The 13,324-nt window shown below is 55.4% G+C and overlaps 2 protein-coding genes across 4 annotated transcripts; one reads left to right on the top strand and one right to left on the bottom strand.

Annotated features, from left to right (window-relative positions):
- Window positions 1–544: 544 nt before the first annotated feature.
- Window positions 545–4,036, bottom strand: THOC3 (THO complex subunit 3). The gene is made up of 6 exons (XM_071570151.1): window positions 3,761–4,036; window positions 3,212–3,368; window positions 2,267–2,471; window positions 1,777–1,938; window positions 1,589–1,689; window positions 545–1,265 (listed from the first exon to the last, which is right to left on the bottom strand). Exons 1-6 carry the CDS (start codon window positions 3,941–3,943, stop codon window positions 1,102–1,104), a joined length of 972 nt encoding a protein of 323 aa, XP_071426252.1. The 5' UTR covers window positions 3,944–4,036; the 3' UTR covers window positions 545–1,101.
- Window positions 3,803–12,378, top strand: SIMC1 (SUMO interacting motifs containing 1). 3 transcript variants are annotated; one of them, XM_071570148.1, is made up of 10 exons: window positions 3,803–4,172; window positions 5,721–6,467; window positions 6,678–6,895; window positions 7,488–7,617; window positions 7,950–8,095; window positions 8,527–8,694; window positions 9,186–9,314; window positions 10,275–10,431; window positions 10,507–10,591; window positions 11,955–12,378. In XM_071570148.1, the coding sequence occupies exons 1-10, from the start codon at window positions 3,915–3,917 to the stop codon at window positions 12,173–12,175; spliced, it is 2,259 nt and encodes a 752-aa protein (XP_071426249.1). In that variant the 5' UTR covers window positions 3,803–3,914; the 3' UTR covers window positions 12,176–12,378. The 3 variants fall into 3 exon arrangements, with proteins under 3 accessions (XP_071426249.1, XP_071426250.1, XP_071426248.1); XM_071570149.1 differs by having other exon boundaries at window positions 6,675–6,895; window positions 7,488–7,557; XM_071570147.1 differs by having other exon boundaries at window positions 6,675–6,895.
- The last annotated feature ends 946 nt before the right edge of the window (window positions 12,379–13,324 follow it).

The raw sequence follows: 13,324 nt of genomic DNA, 5'->3' as shown, positions 1-13,324 counted from the left end.
ATCAGCAGAGCAGTCACCTGGAAAAGCTTCTGTCAAAAGGAAATATGACGGTAAAAAACGGTAGAGATCTCGCAGGCGAGGTGTGCATAGCAGGCAGATTGTGTGCCCTGTGATGGCACAGAGAGGTGGAAACCCCCACAATCCTCCCTGGGGAGTGGGGATGGGGGAAGCAACGCTGGGCTCCCTGCAAGGGCACGGGGCAGGGCTCTACCCAGGGCTGGTGGCCGTGGCGTGGGGCCAGCAGTGTGCTCCACGCACACGGGGTGCTGCCAGGCCGGGCCGGTCCTCACGCATGTCCCCCCCATCCGCTGAGCTGGGACCCCGCGGCCACCTGTCCCCAGCGTGGGGGCACAGCGCCCCCTGGTGTGGTGACAGCACAGGGTAGGCAGAGCGGGGACAGGCAGGGAGGAACAAGGGGGACTGTCCCTCGACAGACCCCTCCGCCAGGCGCTTGCCATGGCCAAAGGAAGGAGGCAGGGGAAGGAAGGGAAAGCAGCTCAACACCCCGCTTCTCCCCCCACAAGCAGCCACAGAAACCTTTGTTAAGGAAAAGGTTTTATCAAAATTAGAAAAACACACAAGTATTAAAAAAACACAGCCCCAGCCGGGGAAACATCCCCCAGCCTGCATTCCTTCACCCTCCCCTCACTGCCCCAGTGCAGGGAAGGGACATGGGATGTCTGGGAAGTGAACGGGCAGGTTGTGCTCCTAGGGTTGCCCTCACCTTCAGGCTGTTGGGGACAAGGGGACAGTCAAGTAGCTTAACACTGCTGGGGAGCATGGTCAGAGCAGAGTTGCTCTCATGGGAGGCCCCTCAGCAGCCACCTTCAGTGACTGATTTTCTTTGACTACTTGCCTTTGGAACAAGCTCCCCATGCCACAGAGAAGAGGCAGCAGAGGGAGCCCCTGCCAGCACCCCACCGTCATCCCCAGCACACAGCTGCCTATTTACAAATGCTCCCAAGAGCAGGATGCACCAAGATGAGCCTGAGGTCACAGCCCTGCCAGGCTGCCAATGTGGGGAACCAACTCCTTGCCCCACCTACACTAAGCTCCCACCCCCAAGAGCAGGCAGGTGTTGCCTCCCCGGGTGCAGCTTCATCAGGAGTCGTTGGGGAGCCCGAAGAGCTTGACGGTGCCGGCCTCCCGGCTGCTGTCGTATTTGCTATCTTTATCATCACAGGCGAAGGCCAGCAGTGGCCTCTTCGGGTGCCAGGCGACTGTAAATGTGGGGGACTCACACTGCACCTCCCAGAGCTTCTCTCCTGCAAGGAAAAGGGGCTATATCAGCCTGGAGAGCCTCCAGCCTTCCGCTGCCCACTGCCCCAGAGCCAATCAGCTGCTTCTCTCTGGCGTAGGACAGAGGCAGCAAAACTGCAGCTCCAGCGCCTCTTCAGTCACCCAGTGACAAGGCACAGACATGACACGCATGTCTGCCACCAACTAATGAGGCAAAGGCTCCCCCTCATGGCCCTCTGCTTTGCACAGCAAGGTTCTTCCTCAGCTGATTGTCCCAGTGCCCTCCCAGCTCCAATACCACTTCTCCATCAGATTCCCTCCTTGCTGTTCCTCAAAAAGAAACCATTACCTGTCTCCACCTCGGCAATGTCAATGAAGTGATCTTCTGATGCCGACGCCAGCATCTTCCCGTCATGGCTAAAGCTCAGTGTCCGCACAGGCCAGTCGAGCCTACAGCAACCAAGGGGAGCAGACAGTGAGCCACCCCCACACGGTCCCCAGAGAGGGAGAAAACAGCTTTGGGACAGCTCTACCTACCTGGAGAAGCACCTCACACACACCAGTTCATCCACATCCCAGAGGCTGACCAATGCATCAGCACTGCCCGTGGCAAAGTACTTCCCCATGGGATCGAACTTGATGCAGATGCAGTTGGAAGGATGGGCGTTGATGGACTGGATGGGTTTCAGCTCTGGATAGCTGTGGAGGTGAAGGGAGAGGGCAGGGAGCAGTGAGAGAAGTACAGGGATTGTCTGAAGCAGGGTAGGCATGAGGCATACCCGGACTGGGAGCAAACCAGGCCAGGGTAGAAAACACGAAGTGTCCAGTGAATGAGGCAAAGCATCAGGGTCCCTCCTGGGGAGCCCAGCCCAGACTGGAGCAACCTCAGCTCCAGGCAAGTCCATCCCCACCAGAGGGCTGCGGATCACTGAGGTGTGCAACTCGGTTTCCACAAAAACAGCAAAGGCACTTGCAGTGACTGCAGCCAGCCCAGGCACCCAGTCCACTTGCAGCCACAGGCACCTACCTGAGGATGTTGATGCAGCCATTCCCATTGGTGAGAAAGAACATGTTGTTGTCATTGTTCCAGGAGATCTCATTCACCTCAAACTTGAACTGTTCTTCAGCTTTGGAGCGATGTGTCTTGGCATCAATGAAGGTGACCACATCATCCTTGTTCCCCACAGCAATGGTCTGTCCATCGGGGCTCCAGCAGATGTTGATGTTCTCACCTGAAGGGACAGAAAGGCAGTAGGTCCCATTTCCACTCCAAACTGTTCCCAGATAGGAAAGACTGCCAGATCTGCAGTGTAACACACAAACCCTGCATGGCAGCTGCCCAGCAAATACAGACAGTTACTGAAAAGCAAACTTATGGGAAGTACAGCTTCAAAACAGTATGACCACATCCCATTTCAGCAAAGATGGGACCACAGCAATCACCACACAAGGTCAAGTCAAAGGTCCTCTGAATCCAGTGATCTCTGAGATCCAGAAAAAGCAGAAGCCAACAATAAATACCTTTGAACAAGGGTAAGAACAAGGCAGGCTGCAGTTATGCCATCTTACAATGCCATTTCCAACCCCAAGAACTCAAAATTTGATATTTCCAAGGGCAGAGGTGGTACCTCGGTTAAGCTGCACACAAATTCAAATAGTTGTTTTTCTGAATCTACACAAACTTTTGCTTCCACTGTGGCTCTGTGTAAACATGCTTCTTCCCCAGTCTCCAGCCTCACATCCCACAGACATTTTAACAGCCAGCACCGTTTTTCAGGAGCTCCTCCAGTCCTGACCCCAGAGTAAATGAGCCCTCATGTGATGAGTGCAACCCAGAGCAGTCAGCAAAGAGGTCCCAGTCAGAAATGGCCACAGAAGGGCCCAAAGCTCTGTGCCGCTGTGGACCAGCCCTACACAGCTACGGTCCTGTCGGGACCCACCTGGGAAGCCCCCTGGGAAGGCAGGGCCTCACCTTTGGTGTTGACAGTGGCGATGCACTTGGTGGTGCGGACGTCCCAGATGCGGATGGTTTTGTCCCCGGACGCTGTGACAAAGAGGTCAGGGTTGCTGGGGTGCCAGCAGAGCTGATCCACACTGTCCCCGTGGCCCCGGTAGTTGTTCTCCTTCACCTGCAGGGAGAGAACGGCCGCTGGCGTGAGGATGTGCCTGGCTCTGCTCCCACTCCTGCCTCCCATCCCAGCACGCTGCCTCCCCGCTGGGATGGGGCGGGAACCCGGCCCGGAGCGCCACCGCCACCACAGTCACGCACCCGCCCACGGCCGGCCGGGATGGAGGAGCCCCCGCGCCTTCCCCGCCAGGCACCAGCTCCACTCCCGGCTCCGTTCCCGGCTCTCTGGAACCGGACGGCGGCATCCCCTGGCGACGCACACCGAGTACCTGATCTAAGCCCGGTACCGACCACCGGGACCGCCCGGTTCCAGACACCTGCCCAAACACCCGGCCCGGGGATGCCCAAGGGCTCCCGGTCCCGCCCCACCCGCCCGGTGCCGGCGGATCTCACCAGCCGGTCCTTCTCGAGCAGGAACACGCTGGCGGTCTTGTCGAAGGAGCCGGAGGCGAGGCGGCGGCCGCAGCAGCTCCAGGCCACCGAGTGCACCTTGGCGCCGTGCGCGGGGAACTCGCGGCTGCGTGTGTTGGCGCGGAACAGCTCCTGCATGGCCTGCACGTACGGGGACACCGCCATGGCGGGGCCGCCGCCGCCGCGCCCCGCGCCCCGCCCCGGCACCGGCACGGCGCCTGACGCCACTTCCGCCGCGCACCGTGCCCGGGGCGGCTCCGCGGGCGGGGCGGGCCCGCCTCCCGCCGCCGGCATGGATGACGCCGTGGTGGTCGTCAGTGACTCGGACTCGGAGGGAGCCCGCTCGCCGCCGCCGCCGCCCTGCAACCCGCGCCTCTCCCTGCCCGGCCCCGCCGTGAGTCCGGGCCCGCCGCCGCTGCCCCACACAAAGATGGCGGCGCGTCCCTCACGGGCGGGGACGGGAGCCGCGCGCAGACAAGCAGCTTCGGGGGCAGCGGAGGGGTGGGCGCGCTGCCCCGGCCGGGTGTTCCCGGGAACCCCTCGGTTCCGTCTTAGCCGCATCAGCGCGGGACCTCCCAGTCTCTCCCCGGGCGGGCTCGGGTCCCTGCGGCCACCTGCCGTCAGCGGAGCCCCGGTTCTCAGGCGTGCCTCTCGCAGCGCTCCCAGACTCCTTGACCACGTCCTCCCAGGAACACCCCGATCCCCGCCATGGAGTGTCACCGTGTTCTCGCTGCACACCGAGGAGGGTCCAGCCCTGTAGAGCTCAGCCCCCGGGAGGGTCCGACCTAGGGATGCGGTGGGGCGGCTGCCGCCCCTCTCCCCGGTCTTGTCCCTCTTTCCCCGGGCCGTCCCTCTCCCCTGTCCCGTCCCTCTCCCCTCTCCCCTCCTTCTCCCCCGGGCCGTCCTGCCCCTCCCGGCTGTGCCGTCCCTGTCCCTGTCCCTGTCCTGCCCCTCCCGGCTGTGCCCTCCCTGTTCCCGGGCGCTGCGGGGTCGCTGTCCCGGTGCGGGTCTGGTCGGGGCTCGCGGCTCAGCCCCGCGCGGGGAACGGTCCGGTCCGTGCTCGCCCCGCTGTCCCCGGTGCTGCGGCAGCTCCGCCGTCCGTTACCGGGAGCGGTCCCGCGGCCTCCGCCCGCCCCGCTCCTCCGGCGCCCGGGACCCGCTGGGTTTTGCCCCTCCACAGGGTACATCTTTGGGAAAGGCAGGGCGGGGAAAAACGGATTTAAGCTGTCTACTAAACGTGTTCCTTCCTTTGAGACGCTGAGAGGGACTTTTTTCCTCCAAGAGGAGACAGATTCTGACCCATCCTGGGCACACCAAGCTCTTGGGAGGTGCTGTGTCCTGCCTGCCACTGGTGCAGACACAGCTGCCTTCCTCTGCGCCTGCTGCCCCTCCGACCCCCGAGTGCTGCATTGCCCTGGATGGGAGTCCCCAAAGTCTCAGGGCTGCTGTAGCTCCATATTGGTGCCACAGATGAAAAGGCAGCTTTCTTCCCTGCCACTCCTGTCCTCGTAGTGGGTGAGGTCATGCCACAGAAGGGATGCTAGGGTTTGGATCCTGTGCTGCTTCTGCCAGTCCTGAAGACAGGGTGCAGGAGTGCTCACTGCACTTCCCTTGCCCTCCTTGGGCACCGTGGGTGGGAGCGGAGCAGGCAGTCAGACCCACTGTGGCCCAAGGAAAGAGGCATTTGGAGCAGAGGGCAGGGTTGTTTGCCATAAGGAGCCCTGGGGGAGCAGGGAAGAAGAGCCTCAGTTGGGGTCAGGCTCAGCAGTGCTGCCAGGGGAGGCTGACCCCAGAGCTCAGAGGCACCAGCCCCCACAGGCTGCCTCATCCCCTCGGCTCGTGCAAATGAGCCTTTTTTCCCTCTTGGACTGGGGCTACAGTGCCACCATAGCAGAGACTCCTGGCCGGGGAGGACACTGACACTGCTCCTCTGTTCTGACAGGAGATCATTGATCTGACCTGCGAGGATGCAAGCGCAGACCCGACGCCACCAGTCAGTGTCATCAATTTCAGAGTGACTGAGTTCACATCCAGCCATCCCCACTCCACCCACAGCCCTCTCCACTGCACCTGTGGTGCTGACCAGGACCCCAGGAACACACCTGCTGCCCCAGCAGCACACACATCCCATCCCCGGCTCTGCTCCCCCACAAATGAAATGGAGGCAGTGGCAGAGCCAAGCCCTGCACCACCCTGGCACAGCATTCCCATGAAGCCCAGTGCCACCAGGGACACATCAGAAAGCATGGAGGACAGGAACTGCCTCTCTCCTGCCTCCAGCTGCCACAGCTCTGAGCAGGACTGCAGCACTACCAGCTTTAACAGTGACTTGGGCTCCCTGGACAGCATGCAGCCAGACTCAGACCTGCTGTCCCCATCCCCCCCTAGCCTGGACAGCAACAGCTGCTGGAAAGCTGAAGACCCAGAGGAAGAGCCTCCCCATCTCTGCCAGGAAAGTGACCCCCCAAGGCTGAGCCCTGCCTCCACCATTCCCACATCCCCAGAGAGGGCCCAAGGGTCTTTGCTAGAAACAAGTGACTCACCACCACACAAACCAACCCATCAAGTGACCCCAGCCAGGACCAACACTGACAGCAAGGCCTGGCTGGACAAACTGCACAATTTCAAGAGAAGCGGAGTCCAGCACCTCTTCTTCCAAGGCATAGCACCCAGCAGGGAAACACAGCAGGTAAACAGGGTTCAGAGCAGCTGCTGCCAAGCCCAGCTGGAGCCTGCTCAGAGCAGCCGCTGCTCTCCTTTCCCTTTGGAGGAAGCTTTGCCAGGCAGCTGGGGGCTGTGGTTATTGCAGTTCCCTTCACAGTGGGTCCCACATCACAGCTGGGTTCCTCTGTGTTAGGGGAGCTGACTTTCACCAACTGCCTTGCCTTGTACACAGCAGAAACCTGGACTCATCCCCAGAGGGAAGCTGGGCATGGTGCGCAGCACCATGGAGGAGAACTTCCTGGAGGGCACCTTGAATTTCCTGAGTGACTTCGTCTCCTGCCAGCACTGTCCCCCCAAAGACATCATCTCCCACCTGATCAGAAAGGTCCTGTTGGATGCCCATGAAGAAAATATCCTGAAGGACACCTATATGCTGCTGATGAAGATCCAAATGTATGTGTTCCCCTTGTCCCAATGCCCTGGGGCTAACTAGGCGCTCCCAGGGGTCTGCGCAGCGTACAGGTTATTCTCCATGGTGCTTACCCATAGAACAGGGAGTGGTTTCCCATAAACCCAGGATGATCCTCTTGTCAACACTGGCACTCCCTGGGCACTCAGAGTGGGTCAGGGGCATCCCATGACACCAGGAGTGTGTTTGCCTTGCCTTGAAGCACAGATCTCATTCTTCACTGCTATGACATAGCAGAAGTGCTTTCTCTGGGCTGCAGCAGTGCCATGGACTGTCACTGCCTGGAGCAGCTCCCTCACTGCCCTCAGGGGTGTTCCTCCACAGAGAGGAACAATGTTTTCTAATGCCATGGGGCCAGGAGTCCTGGACATCTCCATGGAGTACAGCATCAGTCAGGTGCTTCCAAAAAATCACTGTGGTCAGGGGAGGAGAAAGGGTGAGGCCAAAGATGGAGAGAAGGCAAGTCAGGCCGCCAGCAAGTGGGGCTGGGAAGGGCTGGGGAAGAGTGAGGGGCTGCCATGCCTCCAGAGAGATGGTCAGGCAGTTCAGCACAAATGGACAGGGCTGTCCTTGCAGGCTCCATCCAGCCAACACCGCCACAGTGGGATGGGACTGGACGCTGCTGAAATTCATCATGGAGGACCAGGTACTTGGCACCATGTGTTGTCACATCGGGCAGGGATCATCCAGCACACAGTGCCTGGGGGTAAGCATTGCCAAGGGCCTCACGTGGCTGTGCTCTGCTGCAGAGCAGGCCAGTACAATGTGCAGCTTTATTGCAGCTGCTGAGGACAGCAAGTGCCAGTTGGGTGTCTTGCATTTATCTGCAGTGCTCCCTGACCCACTGCACAGCTGCAGGCAGGTTGTCTCATTGAAAAAGGCACAGCAACAGATAAAGCCTCTGTGGGTTACAGGACTAGTGCAATGGTAGAACAGGTCCAGCAATGCCCATAATGGCAATTCCTGAGGCAGCCAAATTCCCTGGTGCTCCTTACCCAGCAGCTCCATCAGTCTCATATGTTCTCCATGTGCCCTCAGGAGAAGCCCCCTGGCCGGCTCCTCTTCCTGCAGTATGTGGTGCAGACCCTGGAGGATGACTTGCAGAAGAATCTGAGGTTGCACCTGCTGCAGAAGTCGATTGCCAAGAAGGTGCTTTCATGTGATCTGTGCTTCAACAATGTCAGGTAAGGCACACCTCCTCCTCCTTGTTCTCTAACCAGAAGCTGAGAGGCAGAGGCTCAGGAAAAAATTGTTGAGACTCCAGGTCAGACTTTCAGATTTTACAAGAAGCAAACTTGGGAGACAGAGGGAAGTACAGGGCCAAGTATGAAGGACAGGAGGAGATTTACAAAAGCTAACCACCAGAGAGGATGCAGCTGCAACCTAGTAGGCTTTTCCCAGGAATGAGGTCAGATTTGCATTCCTCAGGACTGAGGAGGCAGTCCTGTGGACAAGTGTTCAAATAGAGCTGTTCTGTTGAGCTGCTCTACAGATCTACTCTGAGTGGGACATACTCTTCATTCTCAGGGTCTTTTCTCAAGCTCCAAGTGGATCTAGAGATCCGAACACAGCAAAACCAGGCCCGTCCCCACTAAAGTTCCTGTTTCTGTCCTAGGGAAGTTGTCAAATGGTTGGTTGCAGCAGTTACAGGAATCGGGTTCTGCCAGCCCCTGGAGGAGCCACAAGAAACTCCCTCCTCTTCAGCAGAAGCTGGGGGTGAACACAGCTCATCTGCACCAAGTCTGGCCAGCACACAGGCTCCAACACATTACTTTGCCCAAAAGTAAGCCCCAGAAGTCCTAACTCCCTACTGGCATTATCATGGGCCCAAGTCAAAGAGAAGCCAGAGGATCTCACTCCCTGTCAGGTCAGGGAAGCCAGTCTGTATCTGTGACCAGCTTTGCTGGTTCTCCTTTGGGTTAGACATAGACTTGGTGAGCAAAAGACTGTCACCTGGTAGGAAACTGGCTCAGTAAGTACCATCCCCTTGCATGTAGTGTAAGGCTGGAGCTCTTGGCCTACAGCTCAGGCTGCCCCATGCTGCTCCACCAGCACTCAGTACAGCCACTGACACCTCCCAAGGGTCAGTCTGGGGATTAGCTCTTCTTACAAGAGCATCAGATTCAAAAGCCACCAAGAGACACCAAATCCAGCCTACTGCATTCCCGTGTCCCTCACTGCACAGCACGAGGCTGAACTAGGGGGCATCCCCAGTGCTTTAGTTGGCAAGCCCAGGGGCAGCTTCTCCCCATGCTGACTGTCTCTCTGACACAGGGTGATACTCCTGCTCCAGCGGATGTTGTCCATCGCAATGGAAGTGGACAGGTCTCCCACCTGCAGCTCCCGTAAGATTGCCAATGAGATATTCCCGTTTGTACTGAATATCCCCCTGAGGAGCCAAAGGTGAGACACACATGCAAGGCAGCATCTGCCTGTATAAGCAATGGTCTTATTCCCAATTTACATCCAAGTCTGGATGCACAAAGTACTACAAGGTATAGAAAGACAGGGCAACAAGCCAGAGCAAGGCTCTGTCTCCCATGAAGACACAAGATCAACCAGCTGAACACATCTATCCAGGTGGTTTGTTGCCAAGAACAATTGATTCTCCCACTTTTTAAAGCTGTGTGACCTTAAAACCAAAGAGGGTCTAAAAAGCAGCACTGTGCATCAGCACAGTCAAGTAGTGGCAAACATGTCACTGATTCTCATGGGTAACCAAGTAGCTCATCAGAAATATGATGCAGTTCCTACAGCTTTGTCTGGACATCCTTTTGTTTGCTTCTCTAAGAAATGTAGTATCTGAAGCCAAAGCACACAGGCTTGACTGGCTCTGGTGTAAACATGAGACCAGTAGACCCACAGGCATTTCAAACCCACATTTGCAATGCCCAGCAGGCAGCCCTTCACACCCTTTCAGCAGAACTCTGTGCACACATCAGGTCTAATAAAGCTAAACAGACTCTAACCAAGCTCTCACATAGCCCAGGACAGATGTAGATCCAGCTGGCCCTGACCCCACATCACCCCTGCTTGGCTGTGCTCCCTGCAAGTCAGCAGGAATGGGTCACTGCCACACAGGCTGCTGGGCAGGGTGAAGTGAAGCAGCTCAGTTTGCTTCACAGGCTGTACTGACCTCCAGCTGCCACAGGTCACACCTGAGAATGAAAACATCGCCATGGCCAAGTTGCATAACAAAGGTCTGTCACTGCATCTGGTGGTCTTCCTTCCAAGGCACAGCTGGGCAGCCCCTGCAGTCAACCCCACTGAGTCAGCACCAGCAGCACACTAGGAATGTGCTGGGCAGTTGGCTCTGGTTAGGCTGTGCTGTCTAACCCAAAGTAAAGCCCTTTTGTCTTCCAGGGAAGCTTTATTAAACACCATGGAGAACCACGTTCTGCGCTGCAGATTGCTAGAGTTGTTGTTCCAGCATAGTTGCAATGTGCCCTCGACCTCATCTATGTCTCTGGACAAGGTCCTGTATTTCCTGAGCCACTGCTCTGTGCTGCTGCATTTTGAGGTATCCAGTCCAACTTCTTTGCCTTGTTTTCTTCTGAGAAAACTTCTAATAATCGAATACTGTCTCCTGTCATAGGATGAAACAGCAATATGGCAAAGGTGGGACGAGATGCTGCAGTACTTGAGTTTGCTGCTGCTGAGTTACCAAAGTGTAATACAGGGTAAGCAGCTTGTTCTGGTCTTAACAAACCATCTCATCAAGAGGCTGCAATAGAACTGCCAAATTGCCCTTCCTCCTCTCATCTCATCACTCTTGAGCTCACAACCACTGAGTATCTGAAAGACAACATGCCTCTATCCATGCTAGTAACTATTCCCAGCAAAGTGATGTTGCATCACAGCACTCAACTAATTTTGCCAAGGTGAGCCCCTACAAAATAGCCTTCTACCTAAAGGAAGGAAGCACTTCCCAGCACTGAAAAGTACACAAGGCTGTGCTTTGTACTCACTGTTGCCTAAGTTCCTACACAGTGGGGTGGAATAGGGTGGTTTAGGAGGAAAAGCAGAAGACAAAGGGATCATAGAATATCCTGAGGTGGAAAGGACCCACAATGATCCTAAGTCCAACTCCTGGCCCTGCACAGGACACCCCAGCAATCCCACCATGTCCCCAAGAACATTGTCCAAACATTCCTTGAGTTCTGTCAGCCTTGGGGCTGTGATCAGCACCCTGGGGAGCCTGTTCAGTGCCCAGCCACCCTTTGGGAGAAAAACCTTTTCCTATTATCCAACCTAAACCTCCTCTGACACAGCTCCAGCCATTCCCTCAGGTCCTGTCACTGGCTACAGCGAGCACAGATCAGTGCCTGCTGCTCCTCTGCCCCCATAGGGAAGTTGTAACTCTGATGAGGTCTCTCCCCTCAATCTCCAGGCTGAACAAGCCAAGTGCCCTCAGCTGCTCCTCATATGGCTTCATCTCTAGACCCTTCACCATCCTCACAGCCTCCTTTGGATGTTGTTTTTGGTAAAGCCAGGGCCCTTTCAGCACTTAGTAAACTAGGCAGGGAGCACCACCCACAGCAGTCATGGAAAGAGCAGCATTTCTGATCTCAGGCAAGTGGCACAGTCACAAAACACTCCCTAAATTAATTTTACCAGAAAATTCCTCAAGTCTCTTCCCAGTTTCTGCTGCTTTAGCCCAGGGTTAAGGCTCTTATGAAAGAATGCAGAGGAATCCACCATCACATGTGCAGTGTTACTCTCCCTGAAACCCTAAACAATCAGTGTTGAGCTCTTAGGAGACTCCTGGGCAACTGCCCATTCTGCCACTCGCACAGAAGAAAAGGATTCTGCAAGCCTTTTCCCTTCCCCATTCCTTGGGCTCTCTCCACATGAGCTCCGGGAGGCACCAGTTCCTTCTTTGCCCAGCCTTGTGCAGAAGCATCAGGGATAACAATGAGAGACTCACCCCCATTCCCAGCTGCTCCTCACGGACAGCGCTGCCGCTGGCACGCTGTGATCTGTCCCAATAGGTCAGGCAGTCCATTGTGTGCTGCCTCTCCCCACCAGCATTTCTTCTTGCAGAACACCTGTGGAGCTCCCTCAGTGACAGGATGGACTTCATCATTCAGAAAGCCAAGCCCAGGCACCAGGAGAGTGAGAACATCAGCCACCTGGACATTCAGCTGAAGATGGAGGACTTCACTGGCCGAATGCAGGAGGTCCTGGGGCAGCCCCTTCCCCCACCAATCCAGGAGAAATTGGTTATGCTGCAGCAGTTGTTCTTCATTGTCACTGCTACCTGATGGAGACAACCACTGCAGCAAGGGGAACAAAGAACTTCAAGTTCTCGATAAAAAGAACACCTCAAAACCCCCATCTCATGCTGCAGTCTCAATGTCAGGGGGGTTGGTTTACATGGTCTCAGAATTTCCTCTGAAATTTGCATCATTCTACAGTTTTACTAAGCATGTTGTATGCTTTAAGAAAATAAATTATTTTCATATTTGCTCAGTCTTTCATCTTGGTGCTAGCCCTGCCCAAAGGAAATGCAGAGCTCTGTCAGTCATACCTTGGAATAGCGTTAGATTAATGCAACTCTGACAATAGTTTACACAGAAAATAAAATTCCCAAATCCCTGGTCAATAATTAAGGAGATTATAATCTTTAAAAAAAACCCTTTTCCAAGTCAGGTAAGGATGAAACTGAAGCCTTAATTAAATCATCTTTTAAGTCATCAAATTGTCTAAGCTCCTGCTCAGAGTATTCTAATACACCATTTTCCCCTTGCTCCCCGACCAACTTTTCATACAGAAACGTAACTCTTTGACTATATCCTCCGACCCATAACCTGCAGAATCCCACTAATCCTAAAAACCTTTGCACCTCTCGTTTTGTCTTGGGTACCTGCAACATCAAAATTGACCCGATTTGGGTCTATCCTTTTTCCCCCTTTCATGAGAAATGCCGTAAATATTTAACCACTTTTTCCACTAATCACAACTTTTTCTTAGACATCTTCAGTCCCTGTTCTTCCTGTACAATATGCTCAATTCAGGTCTATTTTCCAATTAGATCCTTTTAACTGGATTAGACTTTTATCACTACACTAGGAAAGAAACTGTATTCCAGCAAGGAGCCCATATTTATGGATGTTATTTTGTATTTATGATGGTCATATCCCCAAGAATGATGCTGGAGTAGAGTATCACACCACAAGGCCATGCTTTAACCCCAGGCTTCCCGAACTAAGATACTGGCCTGTGTGACCAGGACCACAGCAGCAGCCTGTACTCAGTCCCTTTTAACTCTTTTAGCTCTGCCAACACCCCAGGGAACACCAATGTTCAGCTCAGACATCCTCAGTCCAGGAGAGCCATGTGCTCCATCAGCAATACTTTAAAGGGCAGCTACAAATGCTACAATAGCACCCAAACCCCAACCTTCCAGAGAA

Source organism: Pithys albifrons, chromosome 15 (assembly GCF_047495875.1).
Source record: "Pithys albifrons albifrons isolate INPA30051 chromosome 15, PitAlb_v1, whole genome shotgun sequence".
NCBI classification, from domain to species: domain Eukaryota; kingdom Metazoa; phylum Chordata; class Aves; order Passeriformes; family Thamnophilidae; genus Pithys; species Pithys albifrons.
Note: the sequence above shows the minus strand (reverse complement) of the source record. Positions and strands in the feature narration are given on the sequence as shown.

Coding starts and splice junctions, on each gene's coding strand:
- THOC3 (XM_071570151.1), bottom strand. CDS start 3,943: ATGGCGGTGTCCCCGTACGTGCAGGCCATGCAGGAGCTGTTCCGCGCC. Junction 1,939..2,266: donor GGCTGCATCAACATCCTCAG/GTAGGTGCCTGT, acceptor TCACCTCCACAG/CTATCCAGAGCTGAAACCCA. Junction 1,266..1,588: donor CATTGCCGAGGTGGAGACAG/GTAATGGTTTCT, acceptor TTTTCCTTGCAG/GAGAGAAGCTCTGGGAGGTG.
- SIMC1 (XM_071570147.1), top strand. CDS start 3,915: ATGGCCTGCACGTACGGGGACACCGCCATGGCGGGGCCGCCGCCGCCG. Junction 4,173..5,720: donor TCTCCCTGCCCGGCCCCGCC/GTGAGTCCGGGC, acceptor CTGTTCTGACAG/GAGATCATTGATCTGACCTG. Junction 6,468..6,674: donor CCAGCAGGGAAACACAGCAG/GTAAACAGGGTT, acceptor CCTTGTACACAG/CAGAAACCTGGACTCATCCC.